The 24012-nt window shown below is 34.8% G+C and overlaps 1 protein-coding gene across 7 annotated transcripts in view; it reads left to right on the top strand.

Moving 5' to 3' along the window:
• Window positions 1-24012, top strand: part of LEKR1 (leucine, glutamate and lysine rich 1) — a 184141-nt gene that overhangs the window by 3549 nt on the left and 156580 nt on the right. For 6 of the 7 annotated variants that reach the window (XM_049628650.1, XM_049628651.1, XM_049628653.1 and 3 more), the window contains 2 exons: window positions 133-222; window positions 13679-13893. In XM_049628650.1, coding sequence (XP_049484607.1) covers window positions 175-222; window positions 13679-13893 — 263 coding nt within the window. In that variant the 5' untranslated portion in view covers window positions 133-174. Of the gene's footprint in view, window positions 1-132; window positions 223-12608; window positions 12677-13678; window positions 13894-24012 lie in introns of those variants that run through there. The other variant, XM_049628652.1, reaches the window with a different exon arrangement.

Below are 24012 nucleotides of genomic sequence, written 5' to 3'. Positions count from 1 at the left end.
TTTAATACTGAGTTGATGAAATAACTGTTAAAAGTTATCACCATTTATCTCTCATTACTCCAAGAATTTATAGCTTTTAATTTGAATTTTATTCATAATTTCAATTCTGACCATTGCCATCAATGTTTTTAGATTATCTTACTTCAGAACTCCCTCTGCATATTTTGAGAAATTATGGATCGTCACATCCCCATGCACGCGTTACCTGAAGAAATCCAAAAGGTATGGTATTATATTGTGTTATTAAAGCATAACATTGAGAGCATTTTAAGGTAGATAGTAATATCTCCCCCTCTCTCTGCCCCTCCCCTGCTCATGCTCTCTCTCTCTCTCTGTCTCAAATATAAATGAAAAACATTTAAAAAATTTATATATAAAAAAAAAGGTAGATAGTAATAAAACCTGGGGGAGTGATTTCAGAGGTTTTGTATTTATTTTGGCCAGGGGATCTGCAATTAATTCATAGAGTGTAAGGGGAACAATCATAATGGCCAGATTGTAGAATTCAATTCAGTGCAAAGAATGTTTGACCTGTGAAGGAAGACATCTATAATTTCAGCACAGTATTTGACCAGCTGTTTGTGGAGCTCTTGTGAAAAGAGGGCCTCAGGAATGTCCAAATACTATAGTTAGATATATATTTTTTTGGCAGCTTTTCAGAAAAAAAAAAAACTTGCTTGAAAAATGGAAATAAACGGGTCTGTTTAAAATTTTAAGCGATCCCCCTATTTGCAAAAACAAATAATTAGTAGCAAATAATTAGTAGTAAAACATTATAGCAGCTACAGTTAGTTTGTAACATTTTGTGATATGCTAAATTTTTGTGTCTCTCTCCATATAAGGGTCTGTTTCAATTTCACCTCAATTCTTCCCACTTATCATGTACCAGGCACTGTTTTAAACCCTTTCATATATATCAACTCATTGAATCTGGTTAAGAATTTTTCAGTTTCTATCCTGCTCTCCTCCCTGTGAGTTCATATCTGTCCTCAGGCAGAAGCATTTATCCTGTATTTAGTTTGGCAATGCATACATTGTTAACAGTATAATGTTTAAAACGTCTCTTTGAAACTGATTGACAGATTGTGAATTAAAACCTCAAACATTAACTATCATTAATCATTGAGGGTTTTCAGTAAATCTACAGTCAACTCTTAATTAGCCACCAATCCGTTACTTTTTAATTAAAAATTGTAGTCATCCCTCAGATATGCTTTTATCCTTTGTGCATGTTGCTTTGGGCTGCCTGTTAGCATTAATCATGCCATTGATTTAACTTAATGCTTAATGTTACTGCATGTCCTTCAGATTTATGTAAAATGCAACCTAGCAGGCACTGGAAAGGAAAAGCCCAGAAAAAGACCTTTTAAACCATTGCATTTAATTTGCTTCGCCTTTTAAATTGGACATAAGAGATAGTAAGCACAGAGAGAGCTTAACTATGCTATGCTTATCTGAGAAATGGTGCTTATATGTGTTTGAAGACATGGAATATCCTTCCTCTCTCCCTCAACTGAGTTCCTTGCAAATACTAAGCTGGTATGGTAGAGATTAAAAGACACAAAACAAAACAGTCTGGAAGAAACAATATCCATACTGCAGATCCCAAGGAAGAGGATATATAATGACATGAAAAAATAACTCTAAAAAACACGGGTGCCTGGGTGGCTCAGTGGGTTGAGCGTCCGACTTCGGCTCAGGTTATGATCTCACGGTCTGTGAGTTTGAGCCCCGCATTGGGCTCTGTGCTGACAGTTCAGAGCCTGGAGCCTGTTTCAGATTCTGTGTCTCCCTCTCTCACTACCCCTCCCCTGCTCACATTCTGTCTGTTTGTCTCTCAAAAATAAACATTAAAAATTTTTTAAAAATAACTGTAAAAAACAGTATATGATTTAAATATCATATAAGGTAGTATCTTCTTTGATATGGACAGGTGGGGGAGGATGGTCAAGGGAGGAGCTTTATGTGGGTGACAGAATTGGGATTGGCCCTTGAAAGCTGAGTATTTCTATATACAGACGGGGAATAGGGCATCCTAGGCCAACGTAACAGAAACTTACTGGTGAAAAAAAGCTGGCCAAGTTAGGTATGTATTTATTTTGACAAGATTTTTATGAGAATTGTAAAATGCCTTTTTCTCATGTTTAAGGTGCTATATAAGTAAATCGTTTAAAAATGATAAAAACCAAACCTTTCACGAATCTACAGTTCTATTCTCAAGGCAGGAATGGCAGACAGTTGTCCATACAGTGCAGAGGAGGGACATCAGGAAAGACTCAGCTGCCTAAGTCCCTGGACAATTATGCTGATTGTAGCCCTGGTCCTGCTGAATGTTTAGAATGTAAAATGCAGCTCTGCACTTTTTCAGACTCAAGTTAGATACATTTATACCACAAATATTTATCAAGTGCATATTATGTGCTAGGCACTGTTTTGGGCTTGATTATAAAGCAACAAAAATGTGTACATGTAGCCACAGCCTATTAAAGCACAGTCCAAGAATAAGTCAGTTATTTCTTTTTCACAACTTCTTACCTATGTTTGATTCATCTAGATTGTCCATTATGTAACTTGTTAAATTGCTTACTGATCAGGCAGTATATCTATTTAGTCAACTTGCATACATCATTTCATACAGAATCATGTTAAATAGGTATATAGCTTATAATGCTAATAGGAATACCTCAGATTAGAACCACTGCATTATTAAGATGAAGAAAACAAATCATTTTTCCCACATGACTTTGAAATTGTGCTCATTTCTCTATTGGATGAACAAATAACTGAGGTGTGTAGGTCAGTAGGTGGTGACAGGTCTTTCAAAGGCTTTTTTTTTTTTTTAATTGTTCTTCTGTTAACTTTTTATATTAGTTCTTATGTGGCTCTTCTTTCTAGAAAAGCTTCTGCTGTGTTTCTTTCTTTACTTTTTTCTTTTTCTTTTCTGTGTCTAGGCAAGGAAAGTTAGTGTAGAAGAGAAGGTGAGCCTTTCTTGTTTATTTCTTTCTATACTTTTGCTGTATGATCTGGAAATAGATGGTCAATTAATCACATGAAAGATACATGGTAAGGAATGTGAAGGTGTATTACACTCTATTATTAATAGCAAAACAGGTAGTAATAGAGTTGCAAGAAAAAGTAAAGGTGGTGGGGAAAGTAGGGAGAAGAATGCTGATGACATTCAGTTATATTGAAAGAATCCATTGCCTGATTAGAAGCCTAATGTTAAATTACTTCCCCCTGGTCTCATTTCTTAGGAAATCTTAGAGAAGAAAGAATAAAGTAATCTTTTGACTCTCATTCTTAAATCTTTTTGCTTTTTGTCACAGTTTCTGACCAAGCATCAGACATGCCTCAGACTTCCATATCCCTAAGTGGCAGAAAATATAAAACAGGCTTGTGTACTGGAGAGCAGGACCACACTTGCCCGCTTTGTCTGCTGCTAGACTCTACAGTTCACTTCTGTGTGTACTTAGACTATATCTCTGAATCTACTCTCTCTAGACTGAACTAACTCTTACTTGTCTCTGACCTCCAATATCCAACAGCTTTGCTAGAATTGTCATCCAACATTCTGGAAGCAGAATGAACTTGTTCTAAGTTTAGGACTTTATTGCCATGATTTAAAACTTGAACAGTACTTATAGATCAGCAAAGTAATAATTCTATATTTATTCCCCTCCTGAATGTCAACTGATATTATAGACATACGGAGTTCTCTTTTTAGAAACAAAGCAACCAACAACTTTCCTTTTGCTGTTTTCACCAGGGGACATATGCAGAAGTCAAAACAACTCCAACAAACTGTGGAAAAACTAGTTACTTTGCAAAAAGTAAAACTGATCTCTTGTTTTTTTTTTTTAAATGGTGACAAAATGAACACTTGTAATAGGATTTTTAGCTTCAGGAGATATTTATTACCACAGAACACAAAGTAAAATAAAGAGACCAGAGTTGTTTATTTTACAAAACACAAGTGGTGGTGCAGGCTGGAGTGCACACTGTTCTTTCTGGGATAACAATCCCTTTCCCTAGCAGTAACAGCTCATTTCGTCCTGTTTCAGTAAAGTAATTTTAGTACTTTGGAACTTTGAAATTTATTCAGAATAACAGTTTTATATTTCCAAGCACAGATTGTCATTGCCAGAAAAAATAAACGTAATTTTCCAGGTCATTTTGGGCCACTGTGGCTAGGGTCAGATTTTGTGTTGAGTTAAAGGAAAAACAAAGAGAATATGGTCATAGAAATGTTAGCACTAGCATCCTGGAAAAGTAGTGATATTTATGTGTGGGCGTGGGTATGTGTGTTGTGTTTTGAAGCAATTTTAGTCTTAAAGTCTAATGACAAAAGGAATAGGAAGCTATGTGATTTTTGGAGAAACTATTCTGTTAATATTGTGACCTAAAATCTTGAAAAATCTGCAGTTGTCAATTTGTAGTCCAAAATCCTTTTCTTTTTTTTTTTTTTTTTTTTTTTGAGTCTAAAATACTTCTGTTGGCAGGCCACAGAGGGTCATGGAGTCTACTAAGGTGAGGTTTCCCAGTGGAAAAATAGGTATTGAAGGAAATACACTTTAGAAGCATATTTATATAAACATAAGTGTGTCATATATAATTTATGTCTGAAGCCAACATTTCTTAACATTGTTCAATAAAATTTCTTTATGGATTAATCTCTGTATTTTAGTCCCAGATTGATTTATTTTTATTTTTATTGTTTTACAAGTAAACTTCTTATTTCGAGATTATTGTAGATTCACATGAAGTTGCAAGAAATCATACTAAGAGATGCCAGCTTTTTCTTCCCCATCTTCCCCATCTTCCCCATCTTCCCCATCTTCCCCATCTTCCCCATCCTCCTCATCTTCCCCATCTTCCCCATCTTCCCCGTCTTCCCCCATGGCCTCCAGTGGTAACATCTGGCAAAACCATACTACACTCTCACAACCAGGATATTGACATTGATACAGTCAGGATGTAGAACAGTTCTATCACAACAAGAATTGCGCATGTTTCCCTTTTATAGTCGCATTTACCTCAGCCTACCTCTTCACATACCTCCATTACCTCACCTCCCATCCCCAATTCATGACCCTTGGGAACCATTGATCTCCAGTAATTATATCATTTCAAGATGTTATCTAAATTGAATAATGCAATATATAACCCTTTGGGATTAGATTTTTCACTCAGTGTAATTCTCTGGAGCTTTATTCAGGTTGTTGCATGTATCAGTAGTTTATTTCTTTCTGTTGCTGAGAGGTATTCCACAATCTAAAGGTACTGCACAGTTTGTTTAACCTATTGAGGGACATCTGTTTTTTTTCCAGTTTTTGCCTATTATGTATAAAGCTGCTGTGAGTGTTCATGTGTATGTTTTTATGCGAACATATGTTTTCATTTTCCTGGAATAAATGCCCAAGAGTGCAATTGCTAGGTTGTACAGTAGTTGCATTGCATGTTTAGTTTTTTAAGACACTGTCAAACTTTTCCAGTTTGGGCTGTCCCATTTTACATTCTCGCCAGCGATGCATGAGTGAGCTAGCTTCTCTGCATCTTTACCAGAATTTGATGTTGCCATTAGTGTTTATGTTAGCTTTTCTGATAGGTATATGTGATAACTCATTTTGGTGTTAACTTGCATTTTCCTAATGGCTAACAATGAGTATCTTTTCATGTGCTTATTTGGAATCTGTATCCTCTTAGGTGAAATGTTTCTTCATGTCTTTCGACCATGTGTTTTCTTTCTTTTAGTTAAAAAAATTTTTTTAGTGTTTATTTTATTTTTTGAGAGAGAGTGAGAGAGAGCGCAGTTGTTTGTGAAAGTGTGTGTGGCACCAGCAGCGGAGGGGCAGAGAGAGAGAGAGACAGAGGATCCGAAGAGGGCTGCTCTGACAGCAGAGCCCGATGGGGGCTCAAGCTAATGAACCGTTGAGATCATGACCTGAACCCAAGTCAGACGCTTAACTGACTGAGCCACCCAGGCGCCCCTTGACCATGTGTTTTCTAATTGGATTTCCTTAAATTGTTGAGTTTTGAGAGTTCTTTGTGTAATCTAGATAATAGTCCTTTGTCAGATATGTGGTTTGTAAATATTTTTTTCCCAATCTGTAGCTTGTATTTTTCTCCTCTTCACAGGGTCCTTTTCAGAGCACAAGTTTCACATTTTGATGAAATCCAACTTATCAATTTTTCCATTTATGGATCATGCTTTTGGTATCAAGTATAAGAACTCTTTGCCTAGAAAATCCTGAAGATAATCTCCTAGGTTTTTTTTCCTTCTAAAATCATATTTTTATGTTTTACATTTAAGTCCATAATCATTTTGAGTTAATTTTATATAGGGTATGAGGTTTAGTTTAAGTTCCTTCCTTCCATCCCTCCTTCCCTTCTTCCTTTTAACTTATGGGTATCCAATTGTTCCAGCACCATTTATTGAAAAGACAATCTTTCCTTCACTGAATTGCTTTTGCATCATTGCAGAAAATCAATTTGGCATATTTATGCAGATCTTTTTCTGGGTTCATTATTCTATTCCATTGATCTCTGTGTCTGTCCCTTTGTTAATACCACACAGTCTTATTACTATAACAATACGGTATGTATTGAAATCAGATAAAATGATTCTTTCCACTTTATTTTTTTTAAGATTGTTCTGGTTCTTCTAGTTTCTTTGCCTTTCCATATAAATTTGAGAATCCTGTCTATATCTTAAGAAAAAATCTTGCTGAAATTTTGATAAGAATTACATTAAGCCTATAAATTTGGGGATAATTGCTATCTTTAATATTTTGAGTCTTCAGTATGTCTCTCTGTTTATTTAGATCTTCTTTGATTTTTTCATCAGCATTTTATAGTTTTTAGCATACAACTACTGTACATGTTTTGTTAGATTTAAGCCTAAGCATTTCATTTTTTTGAGCAATCATTATTGGTGTTGTATTTTTAATTTCACTGTCCGTGTGTTCACTGGCAGTGTATACAAATACAATTGTTTTTCTTATGTTTATCTTCAATCATTGACCTTGCTGAACTTATTTGTTCTAGGAGTTTTATTGTAGATTCTTCAGGATTTTCTATGTAGGCAACCATGTCGGCTCAAATTAGGGACAGTTTCCTTCCTTCCTTCATTCCATCCTCCTTCCCTTCTTTTCTTTTCTTTTCTTTTCTTTTCTTTTCTTTTCTTTTCTTTTCTTTCTTGGCATTTACTTCTTGCCTTCTTGCTCTGGCTAGAACTTGCAGCATTATGATGAATATGAGCAGAGAGAATAAATATATATCCTTGCCTTATTCCTGATAATAGGTGAAAAAAACACTCACTTTTTCACTATTGCTCCTATGTTGCTATAGGGGTTTTTGTAGATGTTCTATACAAAATTGATCTTTAAATTGGTTGTATAGCAAATTGACTTATTGATAAGGAAGGGTCCTGATGGCCTTATGAAATGGTCAGGTGGCCTGTATAACTGGTGATTCAAAAGGTCCACTGTTCTGTCTTAAAATGTTTCTCCCAAACCAAATGAAATTCACTGGCTAGACCCTCTTTGCATCTTTTTAAGTGGAGAACCTCTTAGAAGGGGTCACATTTTATACTGTGTTATGGAATAGTTTATCTGTTTCTTTCCTCCTTTATAGAATAGTTTATCTGTTTCTTTCCTCCTTATCCAAGTACAACAAGCATGGGATGGGTGGGAGAAGAAAGGAGGAATAGTTTTAGAGCAGAGAATAGTTCAGCTGGGCTGCAGGAGGTTACTGGAGTGCCTTTTCTAGTTCAAGCACAGACAGGAGCTTTGAAAAGGATTTGAAGCCTAATTTAACCTTTTAAAAAACTTGCATCACTTCTATATTAAATACAGTAAAACCTTGGTTTGCAAGCACAAGTCATTTCAGAAACATGCTTGTAATTCAAAGCACTTGTATATCAAAGCAAATTTCCCAATAAAAAATAATGGAAACTCAGATGATTCATTCTGCAACCCCAAAATATTCATATAAAAATGATTACAGTATGGTAATATAATGCAAAATAATAAATAAAATACAAAATATAAAGAAAAATAAATTAACCTGTACTTACCTTTGAAAACCTTCATGGCTGGTGTGAGGGAGACAAGAGAGAGGAGGGTTATTGTGTAGGACAACTTCCAGTATCACTAAGGGAATCACTGCTATCTATTGGCTCAATGGAATCTTTTTCTTTTTGTGCAGTTTTAACAAGGAACCTATCCAATGACACTTGCTCTTGCTTCCTTTCGAGGATTTTGCAGAAATGTGACATTGCATTGTCATTGAACAATTTCATTGCTTGCACTGCTATAGCCTTATTTGAGTGGTGCTTTTCTACAAAATTTTACACTATTTCCCAGATTTTACACATCTCCCTAATCTCATTTGAAGTGAGGGATTCCTCTGCCTTTTTCTTCTCTGTAGACGAGATGCTTACAAAATGTTGTAATAAATGTTCTTCTCTGTAGACATACACTGCTTACAAAATGTTGTAATTTTGGCCACTTGCATACCTTGTTCATACTTCTCGATGATTTCCTTCTTAACTTCCACTGCAATTAACTCCTTCTTACCACCTTTCTTTTCAACCTTTCTCTACGTGGGGTGCCATTGTATACGCTGGCACAGATGTTGACTACAGTATGGCATTAATAAACTCTTGTCATATACTGTGTTTAATGTAACTGGTAATAAGGCCACAGAGGAAAGGGTCTCCATCTGCAGACAGCCTGACCTAGAATGAAGCAAAGCCTTCCTAAGCTTATTCTTGTGTAGAAAAGCAAAAGACTCTCCATAGGTGCTTTGAAGTAACAAAAAATACCCTGATGCCAGTTGTGGGCACCTTCCAACGTTTTGAAAAAAATCACTGGTTTGTGCCAAACAGTGTGACCTGAGACTGAGCATCTGAGCATGGGAGATGATCACCTGCAATCCTGCAGTGACAGAGAGAGAGAACCATTGGCTCAGTTGTGATTATATGATGTTCGGTGTCACGTACTACTCATATTGTAAGACATCACTCGTTTATCAAGTTAAAATTTATTAGAAATGTTTGCCTGTTTGCAGAACATGTTACTCACAATCTAAGGTGTTACTGTAACTATAATTTTAAAAGTACAAATACCACATTTGAGAAGCTTATAATTTTTAAAATTTTATTAAAAAATGTTTATTTGGGAGAGAAAAAGAGAGTGCAAGTCGGGGAGGGACAGAGAGAGAGAGGGAGAGAGAGAATCCCAAGCAGGCTTTGCACTGACAGTGCAGAAATGGGGCTTGATCTCACAAACCATGAGCCATGACCTGAACCAAAATCAAGAGTCAGATACTTAACTGACTGGTCTACCCAGACACCCCTGTAATTTATTTTTAAATGACTCTACATTTGTTTAATATACTGCATTTGTTGATGCCTCCTCCAAAGCATGTCTTGTAGAAAGCAAAAATATCCTGCTCATGATATAGGTCTTTTGTAAAGAACGACAGCATGTCATTATTTTACTTAGAAAATGATGACATAATGCCAAGTTATAAGAGTGAAGCACAAATTATATTTCACAAAAAACAGATAACTTTTACTTACTTCATGTGGGAATCTAATTATAGTATTTCATAATTTTTCAAGCTTCACAGAAATATCCTAAGTAATTAGCCCATACAAACACTAAGAATTTGAAAGTGTTATTGCATTTTTTTTCTGTTGTATTTTTGCTTATGGAAAATTGTTTACAAGTTAATAATACTGAAAACTTTTGTTCAATATACTTATCTAACATAGATCATTCAGTAATTTAGATCGTACTAGGTGAATTCTGGAGACTCTTCTTATGGACTTATTCTTTTGTAATTTGATTGTCTTGTTTTCTAGCTCATGATATCATTTTTTGGGTATTCTTTGCTGAACTTCTAGAATACCTATTCTATAAAATGTATTACTTTATGTATTTCTGCTCTACCTGCCCCTGCCTTGATTGCTGTTTAGAATATTAGAATAACATTCTAATAGCTTTTGTAGCTGTGAAGTTTATACTGTTTCTGTTTTGTACATCAGGCTGCAGATGAGCTCCACCTAGCAAGAGTTTTCTTTAGAATGAAGATAAAGCATTTTGCCAGAATCTGGGCAAGAACTGTGATTAATAGGCATAAGGTTAGGAATGAAAGTGCCTTCAAGTAAGCAATATAATTTTCAAATTGATGAGAAGGAACCAAAACTCACAAGAGCAAAGGGATTATAAGAAAATACCCATCTGTTCTGAATTAGTTCAGATCTCTTGACCTAGATAAGTTATATTCCCAGGGACTGATAGTACCTTTGAATGGGATTGTGGAGCTACTCTTGGTGATCTTTGAGAACACATAGAGAGTAAGAGGATAACATACAAATGCCATTCCAGGTATAAAATGGCCATAAATTATAACCAGTGAACTCAATTTCAGTTCCAGACAATATACTAGAACGTATTTATTAAAAGATGGTTTGTGAGGATATACTAGAGAAAACAGTAACCCTTGAGCCAATTTTATGTTTATTAAGAGAATCAGCATGTGGATGCTGTATACAGTTACTAGGTCCAAGACCTATAGTAGCTATAGAATGTATAGAATTTATGAAGACATTTGACTGAGTTTGCCATAATATTCCTGAAGACAATATGGGTAAATATAGGCTGATTATAAAAATAATTGGATAGATTAATAATCAATTGAAAAGTTGTACCTTCAACTCTTCAAATGTGCTGAGTAATAGATCAGTATCAACCAAGTAGATATGACATGCTATGGAGTTCTTTCCTCAGTTTTGTCATATTCAACATTTTAAATCAATGAATTAGATGGAGAAAACAGCTTATAAGGATCAATTTTCAAAGAGACACAAAGCTTAGAATTTCCTGCACACCAAGTCAATACATAAAGGGAGTCTAACACATACATATCTTTAAGATACATGTGTGTCAGAGGCACCTGGGTGGCTCATTTGGTCAAGTTTCCGACTTCAGCTCAGGTCATGATCTTGTGGTTCGTAGGTTCGAGCCCCACTTTGACCTCTGCTGACAGCTCACAGCCTGGAGCCTGCTTTGGATTCTGTATCTCCCTCTTTCTCTGCCCCATCCCCACTCTCTCTCTCTCAAAATAAAAATAAAACTTAAAAAAAAAAGAAAAAGATATATGTGTGTCTAAGATATGTATGTGCAGATATATATGTTATTAATTTACTTACATTATAATTATAATTTAATTTTCTGCACTTCAATCTGAAAAACCAGATACACAATAGAATGAGGGTTATTGGTTGCAAGAAATAGGTAGCATAAGGAGGAAAGAGAATAGTGCAGGAAGATTGGGCATGGATCCCAAAGGACAGGTAGGGAAGCTAGGTTGCACGAGTAACTGAAGTGAGGAATTTGAAGGTCATTGGTTCCTTTTTTCCTTTCTTACTTTGGATCCAGATTATCTTTGTCTCATCTTGTCTGTGTATGTCTGCTCACCCTTCTCTCTCATTCCAGTAATGTGGCTAACTCTGTGTGGAAGATCCGTCTCCATTCAGGCTGCCCTAAAGGTGTCCCAAATACCTGGGTCTTCAACACTTACAAGTCTGGTTGGCTCATCCCAGCCTAGGGCTTGGTTCTTCTAGGTCTGATATCCAGTCCTCATCCCCCAGTCAGCCATGGCTACGGTTGATGGGTGGAGGGAGATATAGTCACATTACCAGAGCAGCCAGGACTGTAGAAGGTGAATTCTCTAAAAAAGCAAACATAGGTGAGAAGGAATAGATTGGTATATTTAATATAATGAAAGATGGTTTCACACTGAAGCATTTTTTAAATAGGTGCTTTATTTAACACAAAAGCAAGTAATAATATATAATATCAACATATAAAAAATAGAAAAGACTGTTGTGAACGAAGGTTGCATTAGAAGATACTACCAATGATATTACTTATGAGATATTAGAATGAGGGAAGTTTGAGCCCTCTCTTACTCTGTTTTAGTGAGACCAACCGTGCTGGAGTATTAAATTCTGGGGACCAAACTTTGAAACATGTATAGAACACTGGAACAGGTTCAGAGAAAATTATTCAGAATAAGGAAGAAATTCAAAACCATGTCATATGGGAAACAGCTGAAGGAATTGGAAGTTTTGACCTGGAGAAGAGAAGATATGGAGTGCTCCTGATAGCTGTCTTTAAATATTAGAACGAGGTCTAGGGTTGTTCCACATGGTTACTGGGAGATTTAGGGCCAGTGCGCTTACCAGGGAGGCAGATTTGGGGTCAGCATGAGAAGCTGTCAGAGGATAGAACAGGCTGCTTTACAAACTAGTTTCCCATCATTTGGGAGGTTGAAATAGAATCTGGATAACTTCTTATCCAGGTTAGAGTAGATTGTATGCAAGTTACTTTTATGATTTGTTTCAAACTTGTTGTTTTACAAATCTGTAAATTTGGTATCTCTGGCAGTTAGATGGTTGATGTGGTCATTCACCTGTATCCCACAGTATTGCAGTTTTTAATTTGAAATTTTTGTTATTGAACTTTAGATGAACAAAATGATACTATGTAAAGATTTGTTATTTGTTTCAACTGACTCTTGTGTAATGGCATTGACAGGTGGGTGAAGTGTGTCACTCTTAGTTGTGGGAGCAGTTTCTACAGTCTTAAGGGAGTTTTCATTAAGAGTAAGTACCCCTTGAATACAAGTGTTGCTTTCATTTTAGTGCCCTGGGGCAAATATTTAATGAAGCCATCTCTTAGCCTTTGTGAATAGCAGGACGAGTAGTCTACTTGAGGAATATTTATATACTTGAGACAGAAAAAAGAATTACCTCTCTCTTCACTTTGCTGGAATTCCATTTTTCACTGCCCTTATGCTGGCCAGAGATATATGAACTTCTTATTTATTTAAGAAGTAAGAGGGTTAAGCTGACTCACCCATAGCAGAAAAATATGACACAAATGGTTACAGGGGGTAGGTTTTAGATAGACCTGGGTTTAATCCCAATGTCTCCATATACCAACTGGTTATTTAACTTCAGTGGTTTCCATTTCCTTATCTATAAAATGGGTATAACCATACCTACCTGAAGGGAAAAGAACAGAGTTAGAAGAGATTGGGTTTAAAATGTTTTTGCTATTTATGGTTATATGAGAGAATTCTGTTGTAAATTCTGTAAAAATCATAAAATATTAAAACTGAACAGGAACTTAAGAGTTCATTTGGTCCAATGCCATAATTTTATAAATGAGGAAAAATAAGATCTGAAAAAGCCAAGAGGCATCTCCAGGATCACAGTGCAGCTGGCAGTGAAAGGCCAGCGATTTCTCTCCACTTCATGGAAAACTCATCTTAAAACAAGAATTATAAAGATGTTTTCATCATTTTTTGTTTTATTTTATGGAAAATATTTCAAGAGTAAATCTTTCTTAGAGATACTATGGAGAAGCAATCACTCTGAAAGACCCTTTTTTAATTCCAAGATTCTGTGTCAGAGTCAATGTCATGCCAGTTTTTAAAATTTTATCCAGATGTCAGCAACATCATAATTATTACTCCATGGCATAGTCCATTGTGCATTTACTTCATTTGACCAGCATGGTTGCAATAACATCTTCAGTGGAACTTTGCCAGAAATTTAAAAATATCATTTCAATGTATGTATGTATATATGTCTATTTTCTAGATGTCCCCTGAAGAAAAAGTTTGTAAGTACTGTGGAGTCAGCTATCTAATTCTTCACGAGTTTAAAGCTATGGAAGAAAAAATGAAAGCTATGGAAAAAGAGATGAAATTTTATCAAGGAAGTGTAGATCGTGAAAAGAGACTTCAAGAAAAGCTACGGTCTCTTAGTCAAGATTTTGAACAGTACAAAATTGACAATGAATCCAAAACAGAAAGGTATATTATTCTATTCTGTCATTTATTTAGTTCGAAAGGAAAGTACAGGAAATAGACTTTGAATGTTTTTCTGGAATTTCTCTATATCAGGTATAACTTACACTTTAATACACCTATGTTTGTTCATTAATTATTACTAATTGTTAAACCTAATTATTATAGTTTGAGCATTTCTTTTGAGGCATAATATTTACTATTTGAATAATTAGAAACTAGTTCATTCAGTAGTCATAGTTGGGAAGGGTCAAGTTATATTTTTCCCCAGATATATATCTTAATTTATCATTAGAAAGATTTGTCTATCAAAATCAGGTGAATTTTGGTTGTTTTGCGACTTAACATTTGTTTTTAAATGGCCTTGAATATTTAGATTTATAGCATAAGGTTTTCATGTTTTGAAAGGATGCCAAAACATTAAAATTGGTACATGATTCTAAGTCACTGAAATTGGAATAAAATTAAAGATTGGGTTCCTAATTGCTGCTGAATCTAATCAGCAATTTAGTCTGCCTAACGACACTTCAGTATGTTTATACAGACACTTCTATAGAAGGGTTTTTGCTGGTATTTTATGGCTTTTCCTTTTTCCTATAAGTGAATATTTCTCCATTTAAAATATCGACAGTTGATGTTAGTAAACTTTGAATTAATGAATTTAGTGAATATCATGTCTTTGTAAAAGTAGGAACTTTGTTAAATCTCCTAGGATTAAGTGCTTCTATTACATTTTGTTATAAGCTTTTATAATTACATTAAATCTCAGTTGAACCTGATATTTCTTAGACCTTTACTAAGAAAATTTTGTTACAGTGTCTTTAATTTCAAATTTGAATAATAAATTATTTCATAATGTTTGAGTAGAAAAATAAGAAGCTTGAAGTATTCAGCTTAAAATTTTAGATTTGGAGGGTTTTGCCTATCAGAGCAGAGATTCTTTTGTTTGGGGTATTCACATTTTACTTTCTTTAATAAAATATTGCATTATATAAGTCATATGAACACACAAAATAAAAGAAGTAAACAGAAGTAAAGGCAAAGAATTCCCTTTTTATTCTGATTACTTTCTTCTTACTGGAGAGAAAACCACTTTTAATGGTTTGGTGTATATCTTTCTAGATCCTTTATTGTGCCTTTTCTTTTATTATAGATATATTTCTTTAAAATATCTAATATATCATATATGAGCCACTTAATTACATACATTGGAAATTGTTCCATGTTAGTGTGTATAGAGCAATCTTGTTTTTAACTGTTACACTTTCCTTCTTAAGAATATGCCATAATTTACTTATTTTTCTTTTCAACATTTAGATTATTTCCAATACTTCTTATTACAGGTATTATTTTTTTTACAGATAGTATTTATATTTATATTCTTGTGTACATGTGTTTTTCATGGGATAAATTCCTAGAAGTGAAATTGCTGAAAGAAAGGAAATGCCAACTTAAAATTCTGATAAATAGGGGTGCCTGGGTAGCTCAGTCAGTCAGCTATGTATCCGACTCTTGATTTAGTCTCGGATCATAGTCTCACGGTTCATGAGATTGAGCCTAGTGTTGGGCTTTGTGCTGACAGTGTGGAGCCTGCTTGGGATTCTTTACCTCTCTCTGCCCCATCCCCCCTTGAAAATAAATAAATAAACATTAAAAAAAATAAAATTCTGATAAATGTATACCAAATTGTCCTTTGAGAAGATAGTGTTAATTTGACCAATAGTTTATAAGACCATTTTCCTACATGTTCATATTAGAGTTTTTCAATTTTTTTCAAATAATTTACTTTTTTCTTGAGTTTTCATTGTTGTTTAATTTGTGTTTCTTTGTTGCTAGTGAGGTCGAACATTTTTTCATGTTTATTAGACATTTCTGTTTTTTCCTCTACTAAGTACTTGTTCATATCTGTTGTCAAAATTTCTATTGGGTTATTTGTTTATTTTTGTTTATTTATAGGAGTTTTTAATAAAATATGGACATTATGTTTGGTTTATATATGTTGCTAATATTTCCTCATGTTTGCCTATCTTTTTGTTTATTGTGTTTTTCTGTGTTGATTTTTTATTTTTTTAATATTTCATGCCAAATTCTGGTCCAGGTTCTGTGTCAAGTTCTTTTGATTGCAAACAACAGAAACTCACTCTGGCTAACACTAACCTAGATTCAGGCAGGTTGAAAGCACAACATATGTTTAAAACTTTTATAGTACTGCTGTTTTAGTTAACTTTTTTTTTAATTTTTTTTTTTTTCAACGTTTTTTATTTATTTTTGGGACAGAGAGAGACAGAGCATGAACGGGGGAGGGGCAGAGAGAGAGGGAGACACAGAATCGGAAACAGGCTCCAGGCTCCGAGCCATCAGCCCAGAGCCTGACGCGGGGCTCGAACTCACGGACCGCGAGATCGTGACCTGGCTGAAGTCGGACGCTTAACTGACTGCGCCACCCAGGCGCCCCTGTTTTAGTTAACTTTTTAATCTATTTGGAATTAATTTTGTCTGGTGGATTTATAATTTCATATTTATTCTTTTTGAAATGTATGGCTTGTCTCAATATCATTCATTAAATTTTCATTCTTTCTCTTTTGATTTGAAATGCCACCTAGTAATTTCTATGCTAGTCTATTTCTGGACTCTGTTTTATGCTATTGATCTATTGCTTATCAGTGGGTGTCTTAGTCCATTTGGGCTGCTATAACAAAGTACCATAGACTGGGTGGTTATAAACATTATTTATTTGTTTCTGACAGTTTTGCAGGCTGGGAAGTCCCACGGTGCTGGCATATTTGGAAGGGTTCCTCCCTCCTACTCTTTCCTGGTTTGGTGTTTTCGCTATGTCCTCACATGGTGGAAGAAGCAAGGGAGCTCTTCCAGGTTTCTTTTATAAGTACACTAATCTCATTCTTGAGGATAAAAATTCTATGTGCTATGCCTATTCATCTTTTCGTCCCTTTTAAAGACTGGCAACCACTGATCCATTTGCTGTCTTCATAGTTTTGTTTTATCCAGAATGTTGTATAGTTGGAATCATATGTAGCTTTTTCAAGTTCTCTTACTTAGTAATATGCATTTGAGTTTCTTGCATGTCTTTTCATGGCTTGAGAGCTTACTTCTTTTTAGCATTGAATAATATTCCATTGCCTGGATGTTCCACAGTTTATCCATTCATCTACTGAAGAGCACCTTGATTGTTTCCATGTTTTGGTAGTTATGAATAAAGCTGCCATAAGTATTCATGTGCAGGTTTTTGTATGCAGATACATTTTCAACTCCTTTAGATAAATATCCAAGTGTGATTGCTGGATCATACAGTAAGAGTATGGATAATTTCGTAAGAAACCTCCAAGTTTTCTTCCAAAGTGGCTCTATCATTTTGCATTCCTGGCGACAATGAATGAGTGAGAGTTCCTGTTACCACATACTCACCAGAATTTGGTGTTGTTGGTATTTTGGATTTTGGCCATTCTTATAAGTGTGTATTGGTATCTTGTTTTAATTTTCATTTCCCTGATGACATATGATGTTGAACATCTTTTCATATGCTTGGTATCTGTATATCTTTGCTGAAGTGTTTATTCAGATGTTTTGCCTATTTTTAAATCAGATTGATTATTTTCTTATTGTTGAGATTTAAGAATTCTTTGTATATTTTGGATAATAGTCCTTTATTGGATGTGTCTTTTGCACATACCTAATTTTTCTTCTGTTATTTTCTAGGAATTTTATACTTTTGCATTTTATATTTATATCCATGATACATTTGAGTTAATTTTTGTGAAGGTTGTAAACTCTGTACTTATATTCTTTTTTTTTCTTTTTTCTTTACTTTTTTTTTTTTTTTTTGCACTTGGATGTCTTATCGTTGCTCCCAGCGTGATATGTTAAAGAGATCATCTTTGCTCAATTGTATTGCCTTTGCTCCTTTGTTGAAGAGCAGTTGACTGTAGTATTTATGTGGATCTATTTCTTTTTTTCTTAAAGTTTATTTATTTATTTTGAGAGAGAGGCAGTGTGAGTGGGGGAGGAACAGAGTGAGAATCCCAAGCAGGCTCTGCACTGTTAGCACAGAGCTTGATGAAGGGCTCAAACTCCCGAAACCACGAGATCATGACCTGAGCTGAAGTCGGACGCTCAACCGACTGAGCCACCCAGGCGCCCTCATGTGGATCTATTTCTGGACTCTGTATTCTGTTCCATTAGTATCTTTGTCTGTTTTGTTTTGTTTTGTTTTGTTTTGTTTTGTTTTGTTTTGTTTTTACTGGTACTACATTATCTTGATTATTGTAGTTTTGTAGTAAGTCTTGAAGCCAGGTAGTGTCAGTCCTCCAAATTTGTTTTTCTCCTTCAATATTGAGTTGGCTATTCTGGGTCTTTTGTCTCTCCATATAAACTTCAGAATCTGTGTGTTCATATCCACAAAATAACTTGTGGGATTTTGATTGATACTGAATTAAATCTATACATCAAGTTGGGAAGAATTGATATCTTGACAATATTGAGCCTTCCTATCCACACACGGAATAACTCTCAATTTATTTAGTTATTCTTTGTTTTCTTTCATCTACATTTCATTTTCTTATATAGATCTTATACATATTTTGTTAAGAGTTTTTCACGGTTATACCTACATATTTAATTTTTTGGGGGGGTTGCTAATGTAAATGGTAATCTGTTTTTAATTTCAAATTCCATGTAGTTATAGTATATAGGAAATTTATTGACTTTTGTATGTTATGTATTTTGTTATGTATTTTCTACATAGGTGATCATATAGATTTGCATACTATACATTTCAGCAAGTTGTATTTTCATTTTCATTTAGTTCAAAGTATTTTTAAACTTCTGTTGTGACTTCTTTGACCCATATGTTATTCATAAGTGTCTTTTTTTATTTCCTAGTATTTGGGGATTTCTCAGCTCTTCTGTTTCATTTGTAGTTTAATTTCCTCGTGGAACCAGACATTGTATGATTTTAATTTTTTAAAATTGTTAGAGTGTATTTTATGGCCCTGAATGTGGCCTAACTTGGTGAATGTTCCATGTGAGCTTGAGAAAAATGTATGTTCTGCTATTCTTGGATGAAATAGTCCATAGATGTCAATTATATCAATTGATTAATGATACTATTGAGTTCAACTATGACCTTACTGATTTTCCACCTGTTGTATCTGTCCATTTTTGTATTAAAGTCTTCAACCATGCTAGTGGATTTATTTATTTCTCCTTGTAATTCTATAAGCTTTTGCCTCACATATTTTGATGCTCTGTTGTTAGGATCTGTTGTTAAGGATTATTATGTCTTCTTGGAGTATTGACTCCTTTATCATTACATAATACCCCTTTTCAACTCTGATAACTGTCATTGCTCCAAAGTCTTCTCTGTCTGAAATGAATACAAACATTCTCACTTCTTTTGATTAGTGTTAGCATGATATATCTTTCTCCACTGCTTTATTTTTAATCTACATGTGTCTTTATATTTAAAATGGGTTTCTTGCAGACAACATGTACTTGGGTCTCATTTTTTGATACACTCTGTTAATGATTTCAATCATTAACATTCAAAGTACAGTAAAACCTTGGATTGTGAGTCACTTGTTCTGTGACTGTTCCACAAGACAAGCAAGCACTTCTAATAAATTTGAACTTGATAAATGAATGATGTCTTGAAATATGAGTAGTACGTGATTCCTAATGTCACATGATCACAACTGAGCCAATAGTTCTTGAAATTCCCTTTGATATATGGGTGCTTTGGATTACAAGCATGTTTTCAGAACAAATTATGCTCACAAATCAAAGTTTTACTGCAAAGATTGATGTAGTTGGATCACTATCACCATTTTTATTACTGTTTTCTATTTGTTGCCCTTGTTCTTATTTTTATTCTTATGTTTGTCTTTCACACTTTTTCTGCCTTTTGTGTATTTGAGCATTTTAAATAATTACATTTTCTCATTCTTAGAATATCAGCTCTACTTGTTTTTTACTTTTTTTTTTAGTTGTTGTTGTATAATTTGCATTATATATTTATAGCTAATCCAAGTCTACTTTCAAATAACACTGTGCTGCTTCATGGGTAGTGTAAGTACCTTATAATAACAAAATATTCCTGATTCTTCCCTCCTATTTCTTGCATCATTGCTGTCATTCATTTCACTTTAAGTAAGAGTACGTAAATATTCACCATCAGGATTTGCATGATTTGTTTCTTTAGTCATGATTTTCTGTAGTTTAAAGATGGTATACCTAACTGTGGGGTTTTTTGCAGGGCAGGGTGGTAATCATCTTGCTTGGTATTCTCTGAGGTTTCTGGATCTGTGGTTTGGTGTCTGACATTAATTTAGAGGAAATTCTCAGTCGTTGTTTCAAATACTGTTTCTTTTCTTTTTTCTTTTGGTATTCTTGTTATACATATGTTGCACCCTTTATAGTTGTCCCAAAGTTCTTAGAGTCTCTCCCTCTCTCCCTCTTTTTTTTTCATTTTTTCCCTTTGCTTTTCAGTTTTAGCAGCTTTTCAATTCTATTGTCATATCCTCAAGCTCAGAAAATTCTTTCCTCAATGATGTCTTGTCTACTAATAAACCCATTAAAGGCATTCTTCATCTTGTTATAGTGTTTTTGATCTCTAGCATTTATTTTTGATTCTTTATTAGAAGTTTCATATCTCTGCTTACTTACCCATGTATTTTTGAATATTGTCTACTTTTTCCATTAAAGCTCTTTTCATACTAATTGCAAATTCCTAGTCTGGTAATTCTGACATTCCTGCCATATCTGCCTCTGGTTCTGATGTTTGCTTAGTCATTTCAAACTGGGTTTTTGTTTTTGTTTTTGTTTTTGTTTTTTGCCTTTTAGTGTGCCTTCCAATTTTTTGGAAGGAGAACATGATGTTCTAGGTGAAAGGAATTGCAGTTAATGGGTCTTTAGTAATTCAGTCTAATCTGGTGGGTGGGAGTGTAGGAGAGGTATTCAGTAGTCCTGGGATTAGGTCCCAGTCTTGCAGTGAGCCTGTGCCTCTAGACTGTGAACTTCACAGATGTTTCTCAGTTGCCAGCCTCTTACCCCTCCCCACTCCCACCCTAGGTAGGACAGGATGGCTGGGGTGGGCTGAAGTTGGGTATTTCCCTTTGCCAGGTCAGTTGAGCCCTGATAAAACCCCAGTAGTTTAAACTCTGATAAGATAGTTTTTCCTGAGAGCAGGCCTCTTAAACAGAATAGAAAGCTCTGGTATATTTCATCATATTTGAAATATGTTTCCCCTCTCCTTGTCAGAAGCACAAGTGGATTTTTCTCTAATCTTTACTGTGAAGACCTGGTAAGGCTCCTGGATATAAAACTCACAAAAGTGTGGTTTCCCTCTCCCCCTATAGTTTTTATCTCTCAGATTGATGTCCACAGTGAGCTTCCAGTCATTTGCCAATTACAATTCAGGTTTTTCTTTCCATGCATTGGTTCCCATGAAGGTTTCTCTTGTGGGTTTCTGCTCTGAGAAGTTCTGATTCTCTGTATCCACCTTATCTGTCTCTAATTTAGGGGGCAGTGGTTTGCCCTGTGACCTTACTTCTCTAACAGATCTAGCAAGAGTTGTTCATTTTTCACTTTGTTCATCTTTTTTACCTATTGTTAGGATAGCATAGTGACTTCTAAGCTCCTTACACATCTGATTGGAAACCAGAAGTCTTATGCTGACATTTAAAAAAATGACTTAATACTTTAAACATTTTTATTTTTTTCATGTGCTATAAGTGTTTATAACTGTACTCATTAAGCCTCATGAAACCTGAATCAAAGTATAGATAGCCCAAGAGAAAGAATAGAACATGGTGGACAAAGGAAATAAGCAGAAAAATATGAGTGCCTAAAACTTAAAGAAAGAATGGATTTCAAATAACATTTTCTTTCTTTATTTTTTTATTACAAATTTTTAATGTTTATTTATTTTTTGCGAGAGACAGGCAGACAGACAGAGCACGAGTAGGGGAGGGGCAGAGAGAGAGGTAAGTAGGCTCCAGGCTCTGAGCTGTCAGCATAGAGCCCAACGCAGGGCTCAAATCCACAGACTGTGAGATCATGACCTGAGCCAAAGTTGGATGCTTAACCGACTAAACCACCCAGGCACCCTCAAATAACATTTTCTAACCTTGACTTTCTTGCTATAATAGGTTAGTGTTACTACTTCTATATCAATTCCTTTGGTGTCTGTCATAGACTAGTATTGAGCTGCCAACTTGACATTGTGGCAGAAATATCTTTTGGGGCTCCTTGGGAGGTCTACTCCAGAGTTCCTCTGGAAAGGACTTCATTTGAGTAGCCACAAGGAAATTCTATGTTTGCAGGTAGATTGATACTGTATAGATAAATATATCATTATTATAGCTACTAGACTGTTCTATGGATATAAGCTTATTGAAACTCTTAGTTTAAGCTTATGATGCTCACCAGCTGGTCAGAATGACATATAGAAAATTTTACCTTTTATAAAAGTCATAACAGAGTAGCACACTGATCACAGCTGGGTGTTTACTTCAGAGAATTCAAGAACCATAATGGCAGATTACTGGTCAGAAATATTTGCATTTAGAATTGAATGGAATTTTTACATTAAACTTTAATTTTGAGGTAATTATAGACACATGCAGTGTAAGAAATAATGGAGATCCTGTGTACTATTTACCCAGTTTCCCCTGTTGGTAACAGCTTGTAAAACTAGTATAATATCATAGTGAGGATATTGACATTGATATAGTCAAGATGCAGAACAGTTTCATTACCACAGGATTCCTCATGTTGCTCTTTATAGCCACAGTTACCCTCTCCCTCCTCCAATCATGACCCCTGGCAACCACCATTTCTATAATTTTGTCATTTCAAGAATGTCATATAGATGGAATCATAGAATATTAGTCTTTTTGGGATAGGCTTTTCATCCAGCATAATTCTTTGGAGATGCATTCAAGTAGTGTGTATTAATAGTTCATTCTTTTTTATTACTGAATAGTATTACGTTGTATTCATTGTATTGATGTACCATATTTTGTTTAATCATTTACATTAATCATTCACAGAAGGGCATGTTAGTTGTTTTCAGCTTTCTCTATTGCAAAGGAAGCTGCTATGAATGTTTATATACAGGTTGTGTTTGAACATGAGTTTTGTTTCACTTCTACAAATGTTCGGAGTGCAGTTGCTGGATTTTAGGGTAACTGCATGTTTGATTTTATAAGAAACTTCCAGATAGTGTTGCAATGTGGTTATACCCTTTTGCATTTTCACCAGGAATATATGAGTCATCCAGTTTTTCCACATCCTCACCAGCATTTGATGTTGTCGACTATTTTTTAATTTAGCTGTTCTGATAGGTGTGTAGTGGTACCTCATCATGATTTTACTTTGCATCCTAATGACTCACGATGTTAAACCTCTTTTCATGTGTGTATTAGTTTACCGGGGCTACCATAACAAAATACTACAGACTTAATGGCTTAGACACCAGAAATTTATTTTCTCACAGTTTTGGAGGCTAGATGTCCAAGTTCAAGGTGCTTGATTTCTGACATGTTTGTATGTTTGAAGAGAGAGAGATCTCTGAGTCTCCTCATTTTCTTTTGTGGATACCAGTGCTGTGGGATGAGGGCCTCACCCTCATAATGTGTTTTAACCTTGATTGCCTCCTGAAAGGCCCTGTCTTCAAATACAGTCACATTGGGGGTTAGGGCTTCAACATTTGGAGTTTGAAGGCACATATTCAGCCCTTAACAGTGTGCTTATTTGTTTTCTGTATATTCTCTGCTGTGAAATGTCTACTCATATCTTTTGCCCATTTCTAATTGAAATACTGACTTTTTTACTGTTGAGTTTTTAGAATTTTTTTTATATACTCTCAACACTAAGCCTTTTTTGATTTGTAAATATTATCTCCCAGTCCTCTTCACAAGGTCTCTTGCAGACCAAAACTTTTTTTTTTACATTTGATGAGATTTAATTTATTGGTTTATCTTTCTATAGATCATACTTTTGCTAAGTCTAAGAACTCTTTGCCTAGCCATAGATCCTGAAGATTTTCCACTGTCATTTTTCTAGAAGTTTTTATGTTTTGTACTTAAGACATATTTCAATTTGTCTTAA

Source organism: Panthera uncia, chromosome C2 (genome assembly GCF_023721935.1).
Source record: "Panthera uncia isolate 11264 chromosome C2, Puncia_PCG_1.0, whole genome shotgun sequence".
In the NCBI taxonomy this organism is placed as follows: domain Eukaryota; kingdom Metazoa; phylum Chordata; class Mammalia; order Carnivora; family Felidae; genus Panthera; species Panthera uncia.
The sequence above is the reverse complement of the archived record's forward strand: the minus strand, read 5'-3'. Positions and strand labels throughout refer to the sequence as shown.